The sequence below is a fragment of the Passer montanus genome, unplaced genomic scaffold (assembly GCF_014805655.1).
Source record: "Passer montanus isolate IOZ18808 unplaced genomic scaffold, ASM1480565v1 scaffold59, whole genome shotgun sequence".
NCBI classification, from domain to species: domain Eukaryota; kingdom Metazoa; phylum Chordata; class Aves; order Passeriformes; family Passeridae; genus Passer; species Passer montanus.
The window spans coordinates 1228954-1252892 of record NW_024370926.1 but is presented as its reverse complement, the minus strand read 5'-3'; the positions used below and the strand labels follow the sequence as shown (position 1 = coordinate 1252892).

The following is a 23939-nucleotide window of genomic DNA, read 5'->3' as shown; positions in this document are numbered from 1 at the left end:
CCCAAAACACCCGGAAAATGCCACAATTCCCAGCCCTGCTCCATGAAATATTCCAAATATTTCTCCTCCTCTCAGTAGGTGGCCAAGAGCTTTGGAAACAAATCCCGGGTCAAGGATAATGGAAAACTTCCTTTCCGAATCCAAAACAAAGTTCAGGGATTTCCTGACCAAGGCTTTATTTTCCCACGGAATTCAGGACCTGAGTGGGATTTTTTAGTGGTTTGTTCCTGAATCTGTTCCCATAAAATTTTAACATCCACAGAGTTTTATACCCAGAAGTTTTCCAGCTTTCCCAGAATTCCTGCAGAGTTGGAATTACCACGGCAGGCTGGTGGGATGAGCAGGAGGGAGCTGATTCCTGGATTTCCCAGGGGAGTCTTGGGCATCCCAATTCCTTTTCCCAAAGGAATTGTTGTGTTCAGAACTCCATGTGGGATCCGGACACATCGTGGTGGATCAGGGATAATCCTTCAGAGCTCTGGCCGTGCCTGAGTTCCATTTCACTTCCCAGACTCAACATCCCAAATTTTTTTCCCTTGGAATAAAGAGCTGAGCCGAGTTAAAAACCTGGATAACTCGGGAGCAGGGAACCCACAAACCTTCCTTTGGTTCCTTTAGGATTTGTACAGAGGGAAACATCCCGGGGGTGGCTGGGAGCTGGACATGCCAAGATCACCACAGCAGGAGCGGGAATATGTGGGAATTTTCCATGGGAAGGGGACTCAGGGATCAGCTGTGGAGGAGCCGGTCTCTCCCTAGAGCTGATCCCTGATCCAGCTTTTTCCAGGGAAGCTGGAAGGACGGGACATTTCCCTGGGGCTATGGAGCTCATCCTGCCAATCAATCCCATTCCCATTTCCCGGATTTCTGGGATTCCACAGAGCAATCCCACACCAGAGTGTCCCTGCTGGAGGATTCTCCCAGATACCAGAGGACCTGGATTTGGAGAGGGAAAAGGGAGGGAAAGGGACGGGCCAGGGGTCCTTTGCTGTCCCCAAAACCCTGCTGGGCATTCCCAGGATCTCAAAGACCTTTTCCTCGCCTTCTCCTGGAAAGGTTCAGGATTCCCCGGGAAGGCGGTGGAGGCGGCTCCGGGAGCATCCAGAGGGGGATCCCCGATCCCGAGCTCGGGAAGCGGAGCCTGGCAGGAAAGCGGCTCCGCGGCTTCGGGACCCTGCCAGGACAAACAGCGGCTCGGGATTCCCGGGAATTCCACACCGGGAATGCGCTCCTGCCTCGCCGGGAGGGAGGGGGGCAGGAGTGGAAGCGCCGCCAGCTCCCTGCGCCGATCCCAAATCCCCAGTGCTCGCATCCCAAATCCTGGTGCTCGCATCCCAAATCCCCGGTGCTCCCATCCCAAATCCTCGGTGCTGTCATCCCAAATCCCGGTGCTCCCATCCAAAGCCCCAGTGCTCATATCCCAAATCCTGGTGCTCGCATCCCAAATCCCCGTGCTTGCATCCTAAATCCCGGTGCTCCCATCCCAAATCCCCGGTGCTCACGCAGCACCTGTTCCCAGAATTTCGGTCAGCAAATTCCCAGGGAAATGCTGGTGAAACACCGCCAGGACTGGAAGTTTTCCAGGCATCTGCTCAGGAGAAACAGGGAAAAAGGGAACGAGAAGGCAGGAAAAGGGCAGGAATGTTTTCCAAAACCTTTCAGCTGTGTCCCCTCTGGAGCAGCTTTGCAGCCTCATCCCCAATCCCAGATTATCCCTGGAAATTACTCTCCCATCCCTGCACTTTATACCCGTTCCTGGTGGGAAGTGTGGATTCCGGGATGGATGTTTTCCATGGAAAAGGATTCCCAGGAATTCCTTTGCAGACAGCTCCTCCCTGCTCCCCCATTCCCCACTCCCAGCCTCCTCCAAGCATCCCAGTGCCCAGGAAAATCCAGCCTGGAGCCAGAGCCAGGTCTCTCCCGGCTTTTGCACTATTTGGGATTGGCCGTAGATGGCAGCAAATGTCTCGGAGCTTCCCGCTGAGCTGCCTGCAGCCGGGAAAATTCCTGCATCCCGGAAAATTCCCGCATCCCGGAAAATTCCTGCATCCCTCTGCTGTGCGGGAATGGTCTCTTCTCCAAAGGGAGAGGGAGCAGGGGTGGGATCACAGCTGCTCCCATCCCGGGATCTCCAGTGGAGCAGCTCTGGCACCACCAGCAACACCTCCAGGCACCTCAGCTCCTGGATACTGGGATGAACTGGGGGAACTGGAAGGAGCCAAGCCTGGGGAGATCCTTGGGAATGGTCCTGGAGCTGATCCAGGAGGGATCGCCCTGCAGGGACAGCACAAGGAGCAGCAGTTTCAGACTGGGAAAGGGGAGATTTATGTGGGATATTGGGAAGGAATTCTTGGCTGGGGAGGGGCTGGGATGGAATTCCCAGGGAAGCTGTGGCTGCCTCTGGATCCCTGGAAGTGCCCAAGGCCAGGCTGGACATCAGGGCTTGGAGCAGCCTGGGATGGTGGAAGAATCCCTGGAACAAGATGAGCTTTAAGGTCTCTTCCAACCCAAACCAGTCTCAGATTCTGTGATTCCATGAAAAGTCTGCCCAGCCCAAGGCCCTAATTCCACTGAGAATATTCCCAAGTGCTTGGGAAGAGGAATAATAGAATTGTTGGGAGTGATCCTTCCCGTTCTCCTGCCCCTGCTGTCATTTCAGAGCCCTGTCTCCAGGGATTTCGGGAAGGCTCCCAGTGTTTCCCAGCCATCCTCTGTTCTGGGATCATTTGCCAGGAGTTCCCTGGATCCTGTTTCCAGAGTAGAGCCATGTTCCATGTTCCATGGAATCCTAGAAGCACTTTAAAACCCATCCCATTCCAGCCCCGTGCCATGGGCAGGGACAGCTCCCACCATCCCAGGTTGCTCCAAGCCCCATCCAAGCAGGGAATCCAACACCTTCCCGATCCCTTCTGCACCGAGGAGAGCCAGCCCTGCTGCTCCTCACTTTGCCTTGACTTTCCCAAATCCCTGGATTCTCCCCCTCCAGCTCTTTGTTGTGCATTCCCTTAGTCAGGCTCAGCCCTGGCTCTTCTCCAGAGCCTGGAATGCTGATTCCTGCCTGGTCCCTTCTCCTTTCATTTTCCTTTCAGGAGCAGAACCACCCAGGGAGGGCAGAGATGGGATGAGCAGGAGTGTGGGTTCCACCATACAATTCCCTCTGGAATTCCAGGGCAGGAATGCTGTGGTTCCATAGGTTTTATCCCACAATTAGCAGGGTCTCTGTAATTAGCCCAGGGCAGGAATGCTGTGGTTCCATAGGTTTTATCCCACAATTAGCTTAATTTTCCCATAATTTTCTCTCTGTAATTAGCCCAAGATAGACAGAGCTGGCAAGGAAACTCCTCATCAGCCTAATTCCAAGCTGTTGTAAAACCAGGGAATGAAAGAGGGACAGCATCCATTTGTTTCCAATTGGGAAAAGTGCAGGGTTGGGATCCTTTGTCTTCCTGGGACATTGGGATACTCCGGTGTCAGGGCATGGGGTCAAACCCAGTCCTGAATTTTCCTTGTTTATTTGGCTGCTCCCTTTCTTTATCTATCTCTTTCCCCATTCCATATCTCATCCTGATTTGGATTCCCCAATCTCCTCCATTCCAGCCACAGGGCTGTTTTTTTTTTTTCCAGGGAGTTTGCAGTTGGAAAATGCTCACGTCCATCCCATGAATCTGTGACAGAGGAGAGATTCTGGTTCCTATATGTTCCTAATTTTCTCCTGAGCTGCACAGGATCCACTGAACTTTGACTTCATCCCTTTCCCAGCTTTATGGCTCTTCTCCCAGTTTTCTTCATCCCTGCTCTCCTCTCCCACCAAAACTTTCCTTCCCACCCTCTTTCCTGTCTCCAGCCATGGAGACATTCCTGTGTCTCAGGGGCTGGACAATGCCTTCCACTGCCTGGGGCTGGGCTGGGTTGGACTCGATGGTCTTGAAGGTCTCTTCCAACCTGGTCATTCTGTGATTCTGGGAATTCTGGAATGGTCGCCTCTGGGATCACTGTCTGGGGATGGAATTGTGGCTCCCAAACATGGGTTCTCCCTCTTTTCCAAGAAAACCACTCCGAGATTGTCTCAGCCTGGGATTTTTTGCTCCAGGGTAGCTCTGAGCCCCCTGTGCTGCCCAAGCCTTGAGCAAAGCTCCGAGGTTCTGCAGCTCCAGGAGATGTTGTCCTTCAAAGCTCAGGGGTCAGCTTTGGGCTGGAATTCCTCTGGCTCCACAGGAAATATTCCCAGAATCCAGTGAGACCCTCACTGTTCTGTCCTGGGACAGGGGAACCCAAGACAGCCTTTGGAGCAAAATCCCACCAGGGCAGCTCAATCCTCGTGTTCCAAGCTCCAAATCCTTCTCAGGTCAAACATTCCAAGTTCTTTGAACCTTTGGAGCTCCTCAGAAGATGCTGTGGGGGGACAGGGAAGAGTTGGCATTCCAAAGAGCGCGTGGGGATCCTCTCCTTCGGAAACCTTTGGAAAAGTGGTGGAAAAGCAGGATCTGCACCTGGCAGAGGTGTAGAGGGAGAAATAGGATTTATTTGGGACACAAAGGAGGCTGGGAAGTTGTTTTGGTTTATTCCTGTCATGAGAAAAGCCAAACCCAAAATGTGTGGATGCCTCCAGAGTGTCCTTGAGGATTCCTCCCTAATCCAGGCAGGAATTCCAGGCTGAACTGGCCAGGAATGATTTTGTCAGTGTTTTTCTAGAAATTCTGGATTTTGACCCCAGATTCCAGCAGAAAGATGAAGAGGAAAGTTCACACCTGCCCTTAGGGAGACATCCATCAGGATTTGTAGAATCCCAGAATGATTTGGGTTGGAAGGGACCTTAATGAAATAAATCAAATTTCTTTAAGGAATTAAATTTAAAAATGCCAATTTTCGACTCATTAAAGACTTCTCAGGATTCTGGTTTTTATTCAGGAATTCCACCCCATTCCAAGGGCAGGGACACCTCCCACTATCCCAGGCTGCCCCAAACCCCATCCATCCTGGCTTTGATCGATCCCAGGGATGAGACAGCCACAACTTCTCAAGTCCAGCTCAAATCCAGCTTTTCCCAGCAGCCAGTGTGGGCCATTCCAAGAGGAGCCGTGGCTTGGGCTGGGCTGACTCATCCCACAGAGCCCATCCCTGCCCTTCGTGGTGAGCAGGGGCTGCCACAAACCCTGCTCCCGATTGCGTGCCGTGGGAGGTGAGGTGAGATCAGAGCAGTCGGAGCTGTGGCCGTGGTGTTTTGGAAAGGAAACCAAACCCCTGGATCTCCATGGCTTGGAATTAAAGCCCAAATCCCAATTTACTACAGAATATTGTGTTCCCAATCAGGAAATCCTGCCTGGCTCTTTAGGGCGTTGCAGCACACGTTTCCACCTCCTATGGATGTGCTGCACACCATGATCCAAAATTCCCCCACATCTGCAGAACTCCAGAATTGCTTTTCTGCCATTTCCAAATGTCCAGAAACTCTTCCCAAGTGCCTCAGGATTTCTCCCGGCACAGGGAGCTGCTCCTTAGCCACAGGAATTCCCCCCAGATGGGCTGAAGCCACGAGGAGCCGTGATCTCCTGGCTGTGAACCTCCAAGAGAAGCCCAAATCCATCAGCACGGATTGAATCCCATCACATTTGGTGTGGGGAAGCAAAGTGCTCTTGGATCCATGCCTAGAGGGAATGCTGCGATCCGTTTTCCATCTGAATTCCCATTGGAAGGGATCCATTTGTGCCCAGGGTGAGTGAAGGGATGGAGGGGCTTCCCTCAGATCTGCTGTGAACCCACCAAGACCCTGAGCCAGCTCCTGTGTCCCGGGAAACCTGAGCTCCGTCCCCTCCCGCTTTTTCCTTTCATCCCTCCTCCATCTGCTTCCCTAAGCCTGGCTTAGAGGAAGGCTCAGGACTAAAGCCATTTGGATGCTCTCTGGGGCTGTGTTAACAGAAATGGTTTCCCGTTGCAGCTCTTTGTTTCGGGGTCACTGACTCCAGGTGCCAGAGGCCACATTTCCCCTTCTCCTTTCCAGGCCCTCTTTCCGTGCTCGTTGCTTCCAGTCGGGATTCGTCACCCGCTGGGAACAGCTGCTGTGGGAGTCGGGAGGCCACCACTGCAGGGGCCAGGGTCCCATGGTGGTGACAGGGGACAGCAGTGGGAATTCTTCAAAGAAAACAGGCCCAGACTCAGCTAAACCCAGCTGGGCTTTTCCAACCCCATTCCCAGCTCCAAAGGGGCCAAACTTCACATTTTAGGAGGTATGGAAGAAATTCCATTGTAAAATTGTGTGGGGTAGCATCCCTCCCTCTCCTCCATCCACGTTTATTTTCCAGCCTCTGACTCCTGAATAAAAACCAGAATCCTGAGGAGTCTTTAATCAGTTCAAAACTGGAGTTTTTAAAATTGAACTCTCTAGAGAAATTGGATTTATTTCATTTTGTGTTTGTGCACATCTGGGGATGGACATGGATCATCTACAGAGTCCCTTCCAACCCTGACTGTACCATGATCTTCCCTTGCAACTCTAACTTTCCAAAAGCTTGGAATATATTGGAGAACTTGGAATCAATCTGATTTTTAGCTGAGGTATTGAAGCTGCTCAGAGTCTGGAAAATCCCCCAGGAGTGAGGGGAGAGAAATTGGTGACCTTGAGAGCTTAAAGTTCAGACTTGCCCTGGGTTTTATTACCCAGTGAGGCATCCAGAGTCCAGGCTGGGATAAGCTGGAATTCCCTACATCCATTGTTTACTCACAGATTTGCTGGCATGAACTATTCCTAGATACAAAACTCCAGACGGCATTCCCTCTGTTATTCCAGAACAAAGCCCATTTCTCACGGATGAGATCCCCATCTCTTTTTCGGGAGGCATCCAATCTATTTTTTTTTTTTTTTTTTGTCAGATGGAGAGGAGTCTGTGCTAAATTTAAGGCCCAGACAGGAGTAAATTCATCATCCCAAAGTCACGGGCCTGGGTGTGCCCCGAAATTCCCGGTGCCACTCCGAGTGTTTCTAACCGCGGCACCAGTAACACGATATCCGCACGTGCTGAGAGCCGGCTCCGTCGGGATATTCCTGGATACAAACCCCGGATTGTGGCTGTGGGATTCTCGGCTGGGGTCTCAGTAAGGGATCCTTCCCCAGCTGACGTCAGCGGGGCGGCTCGATTTCCACCGGCCGAAATTCCAGGTCTTTTTGCCGTGTCTCAGAGAGGCTGGGGATGCTGGGAGAATTTGCGCCATTCCCGCTGTGATAGGGATTGGAAAATAGCACCGAGGGCTGGGAAAAAAATGCAGCCCTGCATTTCCCAGCTCCGGGATGAGGAGCACAAAGGGAAATGCCAATGGATATTGGGTTTTTATGAGCCTCAGATTTGCTTGGGTTTGGATAACTCCAAACCAGACCTGGGAATGTGAGGCTTAAATATCGTTTTTCCCTTGATTTTAAGGTGAAGGAGAGTGCACTGAGATTGGATTTTGAGGAGAAATTCCTGTCTGGGAGGGTGGGAAGCGGTTGGGATGGAATTCCCAGAGAAGCTGTGGTTGCCTCTGGATCCATGGAAGTGTCCAAGGCCAGGATGGACACTGGGATTTGGATCACCCTGGGAGAGTGGAAGGTGTCTCTGCCCATGGAATGGGATGGGATGGGAATGGGTGATGCTTACATTCCCTTCCATCCCAAACCATTCCCTGATTGATTACCTGATGTGGGACAGCCAGCTCAAGTTCAGCCAGGCCTGAGGTGACTAAATCAGGCTCAGCTCGTTCTGGGAATGACCAGTGGATTGTGGGACACCCCCAGATCTGCAGTGGGAAGCGGCCAGAAGAGTTCTCCTCCCAGTGATGGGACGACCCTGGGGAGATATCCCATTGTCAGGGAATCCCTGATGTCTGAGAAAAGAGGGATGAACCAAACTCAGCAGTGACCACGAAAAGCCAGCAGGATCGGGTGGCCTCAGCTTTGGTGTCAGAGCTGGGATAGTCCAGCCTAAAGTCCAAACAACATGGACAGAGGGGGAAAGTTGGGATCACAGGAAGTTATGTATGGGCAGTGCAGGCAGGGGAACAAGGTGACCCCAAAATTGTGGGGTGGCCACCTGGGGATGGCTGGGAAGGTTCAGCTCAGGGAATTGGCACTTAAGCCAGACGCAGGGAGTGCAAGGTCTTAGGCTGGTGAGGACAACTTAAATGCATCTTGCTTCCCAGAAAAAAAAAATAAAAAAAATAGGGAATGGCCTTTTCCAGCACACACCCAGAGCTCCTGGCAGCATCTTTACAGCTGTGTCCAAAAATCCCAATCAGGAATAGTCGCAATTAAGAATATTCCCTGATGACAGAACTGGGAGATTTCCAGAGCCATAAAAACTCATTCCTTTCACCTCTGATTTCCAGAGTTTTCCTCCTCTTGTTTTCTGATGGAAAATCCCGGTTCACTGACAGGGAGAAAAGTGCAGGAGGCACCTGCCCGGCTCAGGTTTCCTTTCCCAATATTTCCATGTGATCCTGATCCCAGAGTCACAGAATTCCAGACTGGTTTGAGTCGGAAGGGACCTTGAACACCATCTCCAACCCCATGGGCAGGGAAACTTCCACTATGCCAAGCTGACCCAAGTCTTATCCTTGGACACTTCCAGGGATGGGGCATCCCTTGAGTCCTACTCCAGTCTCACCTTCTTACAGCTCCCCCACATCCCCGTGATTCCAATGGAATTTTTTCCCCTCTGTTTCTTGTTGACAGCCAGGTGGAGCCTCCAAAGCAGGATGTGAGCACTGTTTGTTGGAATCCCTGCACCAACCTCATCCCGAAAAAGTCTGTTTTCATCCAGACAAAAACTCATTACTTGTTTTACGGGCTTGTGGATGGGCACTGGCCTTGTTTTGGAATCCAAGGGGAATTTCTGGAAAAGCTTCCAGATGGGAGGGTGAAATACAGGGAGATATTTTTAGTGTGGGGTTGTTGGGGTTTTTTTCCTTCCCATAAATCATGAGGATCTGCCTCTGTCCGTGCTGAAAAGGTCACGGGTAGCTGGGAATTTTGGCTGTGCTGGAGGGATCAGCACATCCTTCATCCTGGAAAAGGTGATGGAATCTCAAGTGGGGGGTCCCCACCATTTGCAGGAGAAGCTGGTGATTAATCAGTGGCTTTTTTAGGGAAAGCAGCAGCAGCAGGAAATAAATCCCAGCCCCAGCCAGGTGATCCATGATTCCCCACCACAAAGCTCTGGCTCCAGCAGGGAGCACTTGGAATGAAAACTCAAAGTTGCAACACTTTTAAGGAGGCCGTGGCTTATCAGGAACATCTGTCCCTGCCTAAGCCGGGCTGTTGACTTTATAAAGCCTGAGTTAAGAGGGCAAAGCCAGGGATTGGCATCGGGAACAGCAGTTCTGGGAAAGGCCCGTGGAGAGGAGGGCACAGAGGAGAGGGAGGAAGGCTCGAGCCCCTTTGGGTGGCGGAGCCGCTCCCTGTGAGCTCATCCCAGGCTCCCTTTACGGCCTCCCAGGGAAAAGAGGCACTTTTAGGGAATGATTTAAGGAATGATTCATGGCCCTGTTTACGTGTCTGGGTTAGGAGGAGATAAATCACTCCTGGCACTGCAGGCACCGCCGGCTCCAACAAACCAAACACCGCCTGGATCCGCTCGGGATTTCACTCGGGATCAAACTGCTCCGGCCTCCGGCGGCGCGTGGCCCCGGCCCAGCAGAGAGCAGGGATGGGGCTTATGCCGTGCCCAGGAATAATCTGGGATGAAGGAATGGGGCAGCCCACAGATCTGGGTGCTGCTTCAGAGCCACAGGGGTTCCCCAGCCGTAACTCATCCCTCAGGAATATAAATCCCAGATATTTTGAGCAGATCGGGGCTGGCATGGACGCGGCTCCAGGTGCCCAGTTCCAGCAGGATCTGCACGGATCAGCCAGATGCTGCCAAAATGGGATTTAAAAAAGGCTTTGGGCCATGTGGACTTCTCTATTTTATATGGGTCCAAACACAGTTGCAAATGGGAAGGCAAGTGTGGAGGGAATAGAGGAAGGGTTAGGTGGGACCTTGGGAAGGAATTTCTGGCTGGGAGGGTGGTGAGGAGCTGAGATGGAATTCCCAGAGAAACCGTGACTGCCCCTGGATCCCTGGAAGTGTCCAAGGTTGGATATTGGGGCTTGGAGCAACCTGGGATAGTGGGAGGTATCCCTGCCCATGGAGAGGTGGCCTGGGATCATCCTTTAGGTCCTTTCCAACCCAAAGCATTCCCTGATTCCATGATTAAGCAGTAGGATATATTATTTCCTCTGATAATCACCCTCACCCCACTCGTTTGTTCCATGTTTTTCATGGAGATGTGTCTGAGCCTGGTTTTCCCAGTGTTTATGGACAGTCTGGGCCAGCAGTGTCCCCCGGAATTCGGGTCACTGGTGGATCGGGGGAGCGCTGACTCACAGAGCAAAGGCATCACCACCTGCAGCCTCGTGTCTCACAGGGACACATCCGGGGATTTTCCACACAAATCCAACAGGGAGGCAAAAATAAGAAACCTTCAGGGATTGACCAGACTGAGGAATTTGTTATTCCAAGAGAGGGATGGAAACCAGAAGCTGGAGTCAGAGGGGGAATCTGAAGAGACAGGAAGTGTCCAAGACCAGGTTGGACATTGGCGTATCCTGGGACAGTGGGAATTGTCCCTGCCATGGCAGGGGTGGCACTGGGTGATCCTTGAGGTCCTTTCCAACCCAAACCATCCCATGCTGGTGCTGGATGTTTGGATTCTCCAATGCAAACCCACAGCCCCTCTCCCAAATGTGATTCCTGGGATTCCTGCTCTGGATAAGATCCAGACCGGGGATCCTTCCCGTGCCTTCAGTGATGCTCCAACCTTGACCAGGGAGCAGACTCTGTGACATCAGCCTTGTTGGGGTGACAGCCAGGCCAGGAGGAGCCCCCTCCCACTCTGGAAATCCTTCTTTTCCTGCCCTGACCTCCAGATTTCTGGGATATGGAGCTCAGTGGTGGAAATGGACGGGCACAGCCCCACCCCACCATGGCAGCTCCCATCCCGAGGGACAATTCCCTGCCCAATCCATGCTGGAACATGTCCCTGCTGTCCCCGGTGTCTCCTGGGACGTGTCCTCAGTCCTGGAGGTGCTGCCCACGCGGATGATGATCCCGAGGGAGCAGCTGTTGGCACCCGGAGCTCTCCGAGGTTTCCCTGCTCTGGCTGTGGCTCCTGGCACACGCAGAGCAGCAGGAACGTGGCCCGGAGCTGCCCCATGGAATTGGCACAGCATTCCCAGGGCACGGATTCCGCGTCTCCCCGCGGTCCCATCCCACCGGCAGACGTGACTTGGCAGGAGTCAATCCCAAATCCCAGCTGGGGCAGTGGGGAGGGATGTGGGATTGACCATTCCAGCAGAAATATCTTGGGATAATATCTTTAGGGACATCAAGGATGGCAAAGGGAGAGTTTTTCCCCCAGCTCAATTTCTCCCGATGGGAGGGGAGAAGGGAGGGCTGCTGCAGCTCTGTGCCTCTGGAAAAGGGAATTGCTGGGATTAGGATGCAGCTGGATGTCTGAACAAATGCTCCAGGGAAAGGAGCAGGTTATCCTGACCTGAAGGATTTGTGCTATCCCAGGTTTTCAGGCTGCAGCAGGGAAGTCATGCCAAGATTTTGCCTCTCTCCCAAAATTCTTGGGCTGCCGGAGGCCACAGAGTGATCCTGTGTTGATTCCCAGTCAGGGCTGCTGGAAGGTGAGGGGTTGGTGTTTTGGAAGGAGGAAAAACAGGGAAATGGAAAAAAAAAAAAAAAAAAAAAAAAAAAAAATTTTAAATTTGAAGAGGAGAAAAAAAAGAAAAAAAAAAAAAAAAAAAAAAAAAAAAAAAAAAAAAGTTTAAAAAAGGGGGGAAAAAATGAATCAATCCCAGCATGGGCTGGAGCGGCTGCATTGGGATTTTAGTAAAACCTTTGGATAATTCACCCATGGGAAGGCTGGAATTTGGGAGCAGGAGCTCTTTTTACATTTCTGGTGCAGGCAGAGCTCCCCACAATCCCAGGGGAAGAGAAATTCCTGCATCTCCAGCTCATTGCTCCCAAATCCCTGCTCCCAAATCCATCTTTTCCTTCCCCCTCCTGAGGCAGAGGACCAAAATCTTTGGGATAGTACAAAGGGATAAGGCAGGGAAAGGGGAGAAGCTTTGCTGGGCCTGTGGGAAACTGAGGCAGGATCTGCTTTTCACATTCCCAGATGGAATTCCTTGGGGAGCTTGGGGTCACCGAGGTGTGCGGGATCTGAATGTCTGGAGTTCAGTAAGACAAGGTCACTCAGAATTCCCAGGTGACTCCTGAGGATATTTTGCCTCTTGAGGGATATTCCAGGTTTTTACCTGGAGCAGGACCATGGAGGGGCCACAGATGATCCCAAATCCTGGCTCTGCTTCTTCAGGAGACTTGGAGTCTCCTCCACAGGTCCCTTTTGGCTTGAAAGGTGTGGCTTGAGGAGGACGAGGACTTCTCCCAGGATGGAATTCCTGGGAATATCAGAGACATTTTGGTTGTGATCAATCATTCCTGAAGTCTGGAATGCCATGGGTGTTGATGATCCAGGAATAGAATTCCCACCCCTGCTGATCCCTCTGCAGCAGCTCCATGCTCTGATCTCTGGGAAGGACATCTCTGCTCAGGCAGTCTGTGAGGAAATTATGGGAATTTTCTCCTTGCTTTGAAGTTGATTTTTCCATAGCTCAGCCCCTCAGGTCCCACCTCGTTTGCTCCAGGGGTGGAAAACAGGAAATCCTTTGGGTCTGACAAATGTTGTCCCCAAATTCCTGTTCCTGGAAAGGCACCACAAATCTCAGTTCTCCTGGATAAATGGCATGTGCTGACTGCAAATCATGGATTCCCAATCCCTGGAAGTGCCCAAGGCCAGGTTGGATGGGATTTGGAGCACCCTGGGATAGTGGAAAATGTCCTTGCCCAGGGAATGGGATGATCCTTAACGTCCCTTCCAACCCAAACCATTCCAGAACTGCAATGTTTTCCCTTTTCCCTTCTTTCTCCTGCACTCCCTTTCCCCTTCCTAGTGATTACCTTGTGTTCTCCCAGCAGATCCCAGCATTCCTTGCCCTCAATCCCAACAAATCTGTTTGCCTGGAGCTGCTTTTTGAGCTGCTGCCAGGCAAGTGGCACAGAAAGGATCCTGTTATTCCCTAAAATGAGTTCCATAAACGAGGATGACCGGGACCTCCCCAGGGACATTTGGGGTTTGCTTTCATGTCTGGGACATCAACCAGGGAATGAAAATTCCTGAGGACATCCTCATCCTACCCCAGAGGCTCTAGAGGAGCAAGGAGAGGAGGAAAAGGGATCCAAATGGATTTTACAGCCTCAGGATAAAGTTGTTGTGTCCCACTTCCCTTTGGCATTTCTGCTTTCTCCAGACAAGGAGGGAAAAGCAACATTCCCGGATCTTTTCTCCATTAGGAACTTTAATTTTCCAGCAAATTCCAGCACTGGGAAGAGAGAAGGGGATGATTGAGCAAGAGGAGCAGGTGGGATTTGATTGGAAAACCAGGAAGCCCAGGGAGGAGCCTCTATCCCTTCCAGGTGCTCCAGGGATTTCAGGAACAAAGGCAAAAACATCCCTCGGGATAAAACTGTTCCTTGGATAAGCTGAACGCCAAGGAACTCAGTGCACGAATTTCTGCTGAGGAAATTTAGGGAAAGCTGATTTAAAGGGATTTGCTGGCAGCTTTTGAAGGGATTAAGTCTGCAGGGACAGGATAACCTCGACCTCTTCCTCCAAAACAGCTGGATTTGGGAGCTGGACACGTCTGGGACAATTTCTGCCTTCCCTTGGATGCTCCTCTTGCTCCCTGAATTCCCATCAGCAAAAAATTCCTCCTCAAAAATCTTCTCAGTGCTCCTGAGTGGCCAATTAATGGGAAAAATGGGGTGGGGGAAAAGAAATCCCAAAAAAAGGCTGATCCAATTCATTTCAGGTGCTGGTTTGAGGATGGAATACATTCCAGCTGCTCTGGGCAGGAAAATACTATAGGAGGAGTTCTGAGGGAATAGCTCAGGTTGGTAAATCCCATCCTGTATATTCCCAGTTTTTCATCAGGGCAGGGATTATTGGGAAAAATATATTCTGTATTTATTCCTTTCTGTTGGATAAAGGGTTTTACCAGGATGAGGGATTTTTGGGGGGGATAAAAAGGTGAAGGCACGTGAGAATTTGATAAAAGAGGGGGGAATTGTTGAATGTGGGAATCTTGAGGAGGTTTTGGCTCTGGAATTCACTGGGATGAAAAATTCCCAGTACCTTTTATCTCCTTTTTCATTGTCCTGAGCACAATGTGCAGGGAGTTCATGGAATAAACAGTGCTGAACTGGAACAAATTCTGGATATTAATGTGGATTTTGGGATTCTCAACATGGCACAGGTGGCCTTGAAAAGAGCAAATCCTTGGAAATTGATTAAAATATCCCTTTTTTGGCCAATTTTCTATCCTAGCCCAGTTCCAGGAGGTGCCAGTTTAGGAAAAGGGGGCTGTCACCTCCCAGCTTTGGGTTGGTTTAGGACATTCCTGCTCCCAGAATTTGCACCCACGCTCTGGATTTTTCCCAGTTCCTGCTGGATTTGGGCTTTGCTCATTTGTCTGATCCTGGTTAGGATTTGCTGGGATTTTTCAGTCCTTGCTCTCTTCATCTGACTCTCAAATCCTGCAAACTAGGGATTAATTTCCCTTCTCTCTCCGTATCCTATGGATATCTCATCCTGGGACATCCATCCCTGTTTTCCTCCCATCCAAAGGGATCCAAATCCTCTCCAAAGCAGTGGCTGCTTCATTCCCAGCACTTCCCACCCATTCCCAAATTCTAAAACCCACCTGGGCACTCCTGGAAATGAAGCCACTTATTTTGCTGCCTGGGAATCTCCAGATACCCAAAATTCGGCACAAATTATTTAAGCAAGGCTGTCCCGTGGAATTTTTTTGGATCAGGTGTTGGGATTGTTTTTCCAAGGGAAAGCTTTGCCCAGCCAGAGCCAAACGTGCCTTGGATCAGGAAGTTATCACAAGGAAAATATTCCCATGGATTCCTCTCACCTTGCACAGCCAGGCTGGGAGGAGGAGCAGGGGATTTAATTTTGCCTTAATATCAGGAGATCCAGGGCAGAAAAATCCAAGGAAAATCAGGAAAACATGCAAGGAAAATCAGGAAAACATGCAGTCCAGGATGTGGAATTCCTCCAACAGCTGGAAGATCCAAAGGTGTTCCAGGGTTTTGAGCTCTGGGTGTCTGTGCTGTCCCACCTGCTCTCCCTTGATCCCAAATTTGAGGATTTCAGGCTTGGATAATCCCCAATCCCTGGGGATATTTCAGCCCCATGGAGGCACTGAAATGTCCCCACAAGGGTTGGGACAGAGGGAATGCCAAGTTCCCAACTCCCAGTTCCCAGCCTGGTTTTCCCTGGGTGTTTAATGGGATTTGTCCAGCACCATTCCACAGTTTTCTCAAAATCTTTTGAGAACTGATGTCTTCAAACACCAGGATTCAGTGAAAATCTCTGCTTTAATCCATAAATTTATTTACATTCACATTTCCACCCCTTTGACCAAGGGGAAACCCACAAAGTCAGGTCCTAAATAGATTTTTTTAATTATTTATCCCATTTTTGGGAGGAGAGGAGGGAATGTAGGGTCAGTTTTGGTGGATTTTTTTAAGGATAGGGCAGGTTTAGGAAATTAAACGTGAGCTGAGCTTGGAGCTCTGTCTTTGCCCAGCTCCAGGCCCAGCCCTCAGAGACTTTTCCCTCTTATTTCTGGGAATTAAAATGTGTTTTCTGTGCATCCCTCCAAGCACAGCCAGAGCAGCCGAGCACTGAGCGTGCTTGGGATGAATCCCTTGGAATTCCTGAGGTCCCATCCCTCTAAATCCAGCCTAACTCCTCCAGCTTTGGCGGAATCGCTCCGGCTTTGTACAGATCCGAGTGCCAGCGGGAGCTGACCCCGAGCCTTTCTGTTCCCAATCCAAGCTGAAATGAGGGATGGTGCCTTAAATGTGGACAGGCCAAACATCTGGGAAGGGCTGGAACCGTTCCCATTAACGTGGACGCGGTTTGGAAGCGACTCCCGCTTGTGAAGGGTTTTCAGCCTGGATTTGTTCCAAGGACACGAAAACCCAACTCCTGTTTTACTCCCGGCCCCTTATCAGATTTAACTCCACAGCTGCGTGTCCGCTGCCTCCGTTCCTCTCCCTGGGAGCCCACTGGGAAATCGAATCCCGGCTTATTTGGGAGCTGGGATTCATTAACCCTCGTTATGTCATTTGGAGGGAGTTTGTGTCGGGAGTTAATTGGCGCTCAGCTGGTTCCTGTTACTGGCTTGGCAAAGGGGATGGACTGGAAAGGAGGGAAGAAACCTGGATTTGGGATGGGGATGGCTTGGGGAGTGCAGGGAATCATGGAATGGGTTGGTTGGGAGGGATCTTAAGGATTATTCCAATTCCGTCCCATACTTCTGCCCCAGGGTGTTCCAACCTGGCCTTGGGCACTTCCAGGGATCCAGGGGAGGCACAGCTGCTCTGGGAATTCCATCCCAGCCAGGAATTCCTAATTCCTAGTATCCCATCCATCCCTGCCCTCTGGCAGCGGGAGCCATTCCCTGTGTCCCCAGTCCCTCCATGCCTTGTCCCAGTCCCTCTCCAGCTCTCCTGGAGCCCCTTCAGGCTCTGGAAGGGGCTCCAAGGTCTCCTGGAGCAGAAGGTGAGGAGATGCTGTCAGCTCCCAGCTCTCCCTGGGACAGATCCCTCCACACATTCCTGGAGCCTGACACCTGTGGATGAAATCTGTGTGCAGAGGGGGAAGCAGCACAGGAGGTTATCATTCCTAACAGGAGAAGGTTCCTTGGCATTAAATTATTTACTAGGAATGTTTTCCTCCTGGAGAGCAGCCCCATCCCTGCAGTCTGGGATGCTCCATCCCAAAATTGCTGCTTCCACGTGTGAATGTGCACGATGGGATCAGCCCCAGCCTGCAGCTCCTCTCCCACCTCCAGGGATGATAATTCCACGGAGGAGCTTCTCCTTGGGACACAACTGCGGAGGCAAACCGGGATTCTCAGGGCGAGGCTGAGGAACTTATGGATGCAGAGGAGGGTTTGGAACTGGAGTTTGACCTCTGTGTGCCCTCCCTGCAGGTGGATGCCGACGATGTCATCACCAAGGAGGAGCAGATCTTCCTCCTGCTGAAGGCCAAGGCCAAGTGCGAGCGCCACCTGAAAGCCAAGGTGCCCAAGGTGCACGGTGAGTGCTCCCAAATGCCGGGGCTGGATCCACCCCTGCTTCTCCCAGCCCTTCCCCTCAGCCCCACATGCTGGGAGCAGGGAGGGAAGGAGGCACTTGGAGCATCCCAGCGAATCGGTTTTTCAGGATAGTCCATGGAGAGGAAGTTTGGAAAGCAAAGCTGTCCCAGGCTTGTTCTGCTCTGGAATTCCAAAGGCTGAGGGTCCAGGAGGATGTAGAAGTTGTGGAGTTTTAGCCCTGGTTGTTACACCCAGTGCAAGGAGAGAGCACCAATCACCAGCTCTGCTGGGATCACAGAATTCCAGAATGGGTTGGGTGGGAAGGAACCTTAAAGACCCCATTCCACCCCTCTGGAATGGGCAGGGACACCTCCCACTGTCCCAGGCTGCTCCAACCTGGCCTTGGATACTCCCAGGGATCCAGGGGCAGCCTGGATCTGGGAATTCCATTCCAACCCCTCCCCACCCTCCCAGCCAGGAATTCCCAATCCCCAATCTCCCATCCATCCCTGCCCTCTGGCAGTGGGAGCCATTCCCTGTGTCCTGTCCCTCCATGCCTTGCCCCCAGTCCCTCTCCAGCTCTCCTGGAGCCCCTTCAGGCCCTGCCAGGGGCTCTGAGCTCTCCCTGGAGCCTTCTCCTCTCCAGGTGAACATTCCCAGCTCTCCCAGCCTGGCTCCAGCCCTGGAGCAGCTCTGGGGCCTCCTCTGGACTTGTTCCAGAGGAGAGCCACTATCCAAATCCCAAAAATCCTTTGCAACCAGTGAGAGGGAAAACAAAACATCACTCCAAGACCTTTCTCCTTCCCCACTCTCTCTCCTCAGAAGGGTCTGAGCTCAGCTGAGCCTCTTCCTTCCTCTTCCTTTCTATTTTGGGCTGGCAAATCATTCCCAGATGTGGGGCTGGGGGGAGGAGGAAGGAGAGAACTCTCTGATGTGGGGAGCAAAGCCCTCACCCCCTGCTGGCTCCTTCCCTCACATTCCCAAGTGTTAATTCCTGAGGGACCCTTCAGTCCCTGGGGTGGGTGTCCTGTCCCACTTCCCTGCACTATCCAGGAAAATGGGACAAGCCACGATGCTCCTGCACCTCGGCTCTCCCTTCCCTCTGGGAATTCTGTGGGAAAGGTCCCCAAATCCAGCTTCACCACCTGCCCTCCCGGTGCCTTTGGAAACGCCAGCAAGGGGCCATAAAATCCCAGCTTTCCTTTGATTCCAAGCCTCCTGTTTTCCATCAGGAAACCTCAAGCCACATCCTCTACTGCTCCTTTGTCCCCTCACCCCGTGCCCAATTAACACCTCGTTAATGAGCACATGTGTGAAGGCATTTCCTGCTGGTGTCTCGCTGCCCACCTGGTCCTGCTCCCAAGCCCCTTTTCCAGCTTTCCTGAGGCAGCCTTTGGGATCGATCCCCTTTCACTGGGGCCAGGGATGGGGATGTGATTGACAGCTGGATTTTGGGCTCTTTCCCAACAGCAGAGCAAAGGAAGCAGATCCCAGGGATTTGGAGATCCTGTGGTTTTGGTACCTGGGAGAGTTTGAGTTTGAGACTTGGGTCTGGGACTGGAACAGAAAACTTCCAATATCCAGTGGTTTAATTCCATGGACCAAATCCTGCCCCTGGAAAAAGCTGTCCTGAGCTCCTCAGACCCCCTGCTCCATCCTCTACAGCAAATCCAATCCCAAATAGTCCAAGAGGAGGAATCACCTGGATTTCAAGGCTTTGGAGACTTCACTCATTAGCAGAGGAAAATTAGATCCAATTAATCTACACTAATCCAAAGGCAGAATGAATTCTCTCTTAACCTTTCGCAAGGAATGTTTTTTTTAGGATTTAGCACCCCAGAAATTCCCTCTGGGAGTTCCCAAACAAGGCAGGGATTTGCCAGACTGCCCCTGAGATGGTTTAAGGAGTTTGTGGTCACAGCAAAGACCTTTCCAAATTGGAAAAGTTCTTCCCACTTTTCAGAGGAGCTGCCATCCACAGATTTGGGGATTCCAGATGCCCTTGGACACAGGGAAAACATCTGGGTCCAGTGCATTCCTCCTTGGATGATCCAGAATTTGGGATGTGGTGGCTGTTTTGGGATATCCAGACCTGTGCCCTCCTCATCCACGGGGAGGATCTCATCCCATTACCTCTTCCCTCAGTGCAGATCCCAAAGAAAAATCTGGGAAGGGCAACAATCTTCACAGTTATGATGCTCCAGGTCCTATTCACAGACAGGAATTAAAAGGAAAATTTTCTGAGGAAAAGTAGGGTTGTTTTGGAGCAAAATAAATCCTGGATGTGGTTTCCAGTTGACCCATGGTCAAATCCATGCAGGGTTTGTCATTCCAAAGGGAAAAGGACAGGCCCATAAAGAGGCAGCAGTTTTGGGGAGATCCTCAGGAAAACACAGTTATCCAAGGATGGGATTTCTCCAGCCTTTCTTAGGGAGTTGTTTGTGGTGAGGGATAAGATCCACATTCAGCTCTGCTGGAAGGGATCTTCCTGGAGAGCCAGAATCCCTCTGGGATCATCCTGGAGCAACTCCAATTGAGGGCCAACCCTGCCGACAGCCCAGCGGTGTCGGATGTTTGGGAAAGGAGAAAGTTTCCACTTAAAATTCCTGACCCAACTTGAGGGGGATCTCTCCTGGGAAACTCCTCACCACAGGGGTCGTAGGAAAAGAGTTCTTGACCCTATTCCAGAAAGTGGGAACATGTCCTGGCTGGCTGGGTTCCAAAGAAATTCCAAATATTCCAAATAAAAATCTTAGGGAACAAAAAGGTTAAAACTCTCTAAAATTTCAGACTTTCTTCAGCCACTGTTTATGTGTAAAAACTCCAAACTCCCTTTTTTTCACCCCCTAAAAAGGTTAAAATTCTGCTCTATGGGAGGATGAGGTCTGTCCCTCCTCTCCTCCTGGAGGGCTCACAGGGATCCTCTGGCTCCTGGCCACCTCCCAGGTGTCTCTGAGCCCTGGCTCCTGATCCATGTGGCTCCCACGTGGATCTGTGCCATGGGGAACTGAGGCTGGGCTGCTCCAGGAGCTTCCAAGGAGCCCTGGCAGGATTCGTGCGTCATCTCCACCTTTGGCTGAGGCACTGAGGGCTGGAGACCCAAAATACGAAACCAAAAAAACCCCAAAACCCTTCCCCCACAAGCATTTGGTTTCCTCCTTTTCTCTTTTTTTTCCCCCCTCCCCCTTTTTTCCCTTAAATTTAGTCTCCAGATGAAAGCCTTTGGGAAAGAACAGGAAACCCAAAAATTTCTCTTCTCCCGACACAAATATTCCATCCCAGCCCTGGTGGGCAGCTGATGCCACCCCAAAGTTAAACCTGGAAGGGGATGAAGTGAAATTCCCAGCCCTGAGCCATCAGACCTGGCTTTTTTTTTTTTTTTTAATCCATGAATTAAAAGCTTGTCTTTCCCTGGTTTGGAAGAGGAGATGGGACATTTTGTGGGGAAAGAAGAGGGAGTTTTGCACAACCCTGTCATTAGCAAAGGCCATGGCCAACCCTTTCTCTGAGCCTGAGGTGTTGCAGCTCCAAACCGGGTTGTTTTTTTAATAAATAAACCTATTTTCCCAGGAAAGGTGTTATTTTTAGTTGGGGATCTGGGTCTATTTACCTGCATCCCAGTTTGGTTTCACTGTCCCTAAAGGACCTAGAGCTGATTTCAGGCTCTCACTGGGCTTGAGGAACCCCAAAATCTGCTCCTGGTTTCCTCCCCAGAGGGTCCAGCACCATTCCCTGATGCCAGGAGCTCCCAGAGGCTGGGAGAAGCCTCAGGTACCTCAGAAATTAAGGGAGACAGAGGCAGCCTAAGCCCCAAACACCCCAGCCCTCTATAAATCCGTAATTTCTCCAGCTATTTCCATCTTCTCCCAGTTTCTGTTCTCAGTCCTTACAGGTTTGGCCCAAATTCCATTAAAAACCCAAACCATTCCTTGTGAACATATTCCCAGCAGAGTTTTGGCTTGGAAAAGCTGTCACTGCCCCAGTGGACACCAGCTGGGGGGTCAACATGGACCAGGAGACTTTTTAGGATGGCATTATGGACCAGGAGAGCTTCTAGGATCAAATTATGGACCATGAGAACTTCTAGGATGGAATTATGGACCAAGAGAGCTTCTAGGATGGAATTATGGACCAGGAGGGCTTCTAGGATGGAATGATGGACTGGGAGATCTTCTAGGATGAAATTACGGACCAGGAGAGCTTTGAGGATGGAATCACAGACCAGACTGTTCTTCTGGAGTGTGAGGAAGTTTAGAGTCATGGATATAAATTGTGATGGACTTGAAGGAGCTGAACTTGGGATGTGGCCTCTACCTGCAAAGTTTTATGGTTCTGGAGCTCCCAGTCCTGCTGAGGAATGTCCACAGAGCAGCTAAATAGGGTTTAGAACACACGGGAGGGATGGATCTTGGGAATTACGAGAGACACCAGTGGTCTGTAGTTTAGATTTGTAAAGGAACATGGAGAAAGGGTGGAAAACATTCCAAAGGGTGGCTGAATTAGCATCAACCTTGTTTTAATGATTGTGATGGTATTTTTCCCTCTCCGAGGGAGGCTGGAGGGGTTTGGAAGGACTGGATGTGCAGGAATGAGGAAAGAATGGGATGTGCCAGCAGTGGCAGGTCGGGAGTTCCCAATGGGATGTTGGAGGTTGAGTTTCTGCTCCTGGGCTGGGAAGTTGGGGGGTGGATGGGCATGTCCAGAACTGGCTGCTGAGGTCAGGAAGGTGTCTCCAGGGCTGGGTCATGGAATTGTCTGGTGGCCTTGGGCCCGGGATGAGCCAAGACATGCTGTGACCTGGAACAGCTCCTGGGCCCCATGTCCATCCCCTCCAATGTCCCTTTCCTCCAGGGCTGAGCACGGAAGGGCTGCTCTGTCCATGAGACACTGGGTGAAGAGCACAAAAGGTCTTTGAGTAGTGACAGACAGAAGCTGCATCCACCCATGGCCATGGAACTTCTGGAGCGGGTCCAATGGAGCTGAGGGAGGGCCTGGAGCATCTCGGTGCCCAGGAAAGGCTGAGGGAGCAGGGGCTGCTCAGCCTGGAGAGGAGCCCCAGCTGAGAGGGGAACCACACCTGGGTGTCCCTGAATGTCCCTGGTTGTCTCTGGATGTCTCTGGGTGCTCGCTGAGTGTTCCCTGAGTGTCTCTGGGTGTCTCCGTGTGTCCCTGGGTATCCCCGTGTGCAGAGAGGGTCAGAGCAGGGCCAGGCTCTACTCTGGGGCCCAGCAATGGCACCGGAGCCATGGACAGGGACTGATCCCAGGAATTCCTCCAGCACAGGAGGCAGAACTTCTGCCCTCGGCATTGCCCAGCCCTGAACAGAGACCAGAGAGGCTGTGGGATCTTCCTCACCGGGAATATTCCAGAACTGTCAGGATGTAATCTTGTGTTCTGTGCTCTGGGATGGCCCTGCTGGGGCAGCTCATCCACTGTGGTCCCTTCCAGCCTGATTCTGTTGGATCAGTGAGGATCCCACTCCTCATGTCCTTCCATTCTGTCCAAACAATGGGATCCACACGCAGCTGGGTCACACCCCCTCTACCTCCAGCCACACCCCCTATAGACCAAGACGGACACAAAAGCAGCCCCTCATCCCCCCTGCCCTCACAGCCGGGTTTGAAATCCATCTGCAAACCCCCAGATTTAATTCCTGCCCTTCCAAGCCCCCATTCCTCCCTTGTCCTATCCCAAAATTATTTCTTCCCTATTCCTATCCCAAAACGATTCCTCCCCTCTTCCTATACCAGAACAATTCCTCCCCACTTCCTACCCCAAAACAACTCCTTCCCCTTCCTATGCCCAAATGATTTTCCCTCCTTCCTCTCCCAAAATGTTTCCTCCCCCTTACTATACCCATATTATTTTCCCCCTTCCAATCCCAAAACAATTCCTTCCCCTTCCTATCCCCAAATTATTTCTCCCCCCTTCTATCCCAAAATGTTTCCTCCCTCTTCCTATACCCAAATTATTTTCCCCCTTCCAATCCCAAAACAATTCCTCCCCCTTCCTATACCCAAATTATTTTACCCCTTCCTATCCCAAAACAATTCCTCCCCTCTTCCTATACCAAAATTATTTTTCCCCCTTCCTATCCCAAAATTATTTCTCTCCCTTCCTGTCCCAAAATTATTTTTCCCCCTTCCTATCCCAAAATTATTTCTCCCCTTTCCTGTCCCAAAATGTTTCCTCCCCACTTCCTATCCCAAAACAATTCCTTACCCTTCCTATCCCCAAATGATTTCTTCCCCTTCCTATCCCAAAACAATTCTCCCCTCTTCCTATCCCAAAACAATTCCTCCCCTCTTCCTATACCAAAATTATTTTTCCCCCTTCCTATCCCAAAATTATTTCTCCCCCTTCCTGTCCCAAAATGTTTCCTCCCCACTTCCTATCCCAAAACAATTCCTTCCCCTTCCTATCCCCAAATGATTTCTTCCCCTTCCTATCCCAAAACCTCCCCCTTCCTATCCCAAAATTATTTCTCCCCCTTCCTGTCCCAAAATGTTTCCTCCCCACTTCCTATCCCAAAACAATTCCTTACCCTTCCTATCCCCAAATGATTTCTTCCCCTTCCTATCCCAAAACAATTCTCCCCTTTCCTATCCCAAAATAATTTCTCCCCCTTCCTGTCCCAAAACGCTGCCTCATTTTTTTTGGTCGCTCCTCCCCGCCTGCTTCCAAT

The 23939-nt window shown here is 51.2% G+C and overlaps 1 protein-coding gene across 1 annotated transcript in view; it reads left to right on the top strand.

Moving 5' to 3' along the window:
• Window positions 1–23939, top strand: part of PTH1R (parathyroid hormone 1 receptor) — a 92569-nt gene that overhangs the window by 21159 nt on the left and 47471 nt on the right. Inside the window, exon 2 of the mRNA XM_039726539.1 lies at window positions 17150–17255. Within this exon, the coding sequence (XP_039582473.1) occupies window positions 17150–17255 (106 nt within the window). The remainder of the gene's footprint in view (window positions 1–17149; window positions 17256–23939) is intronic.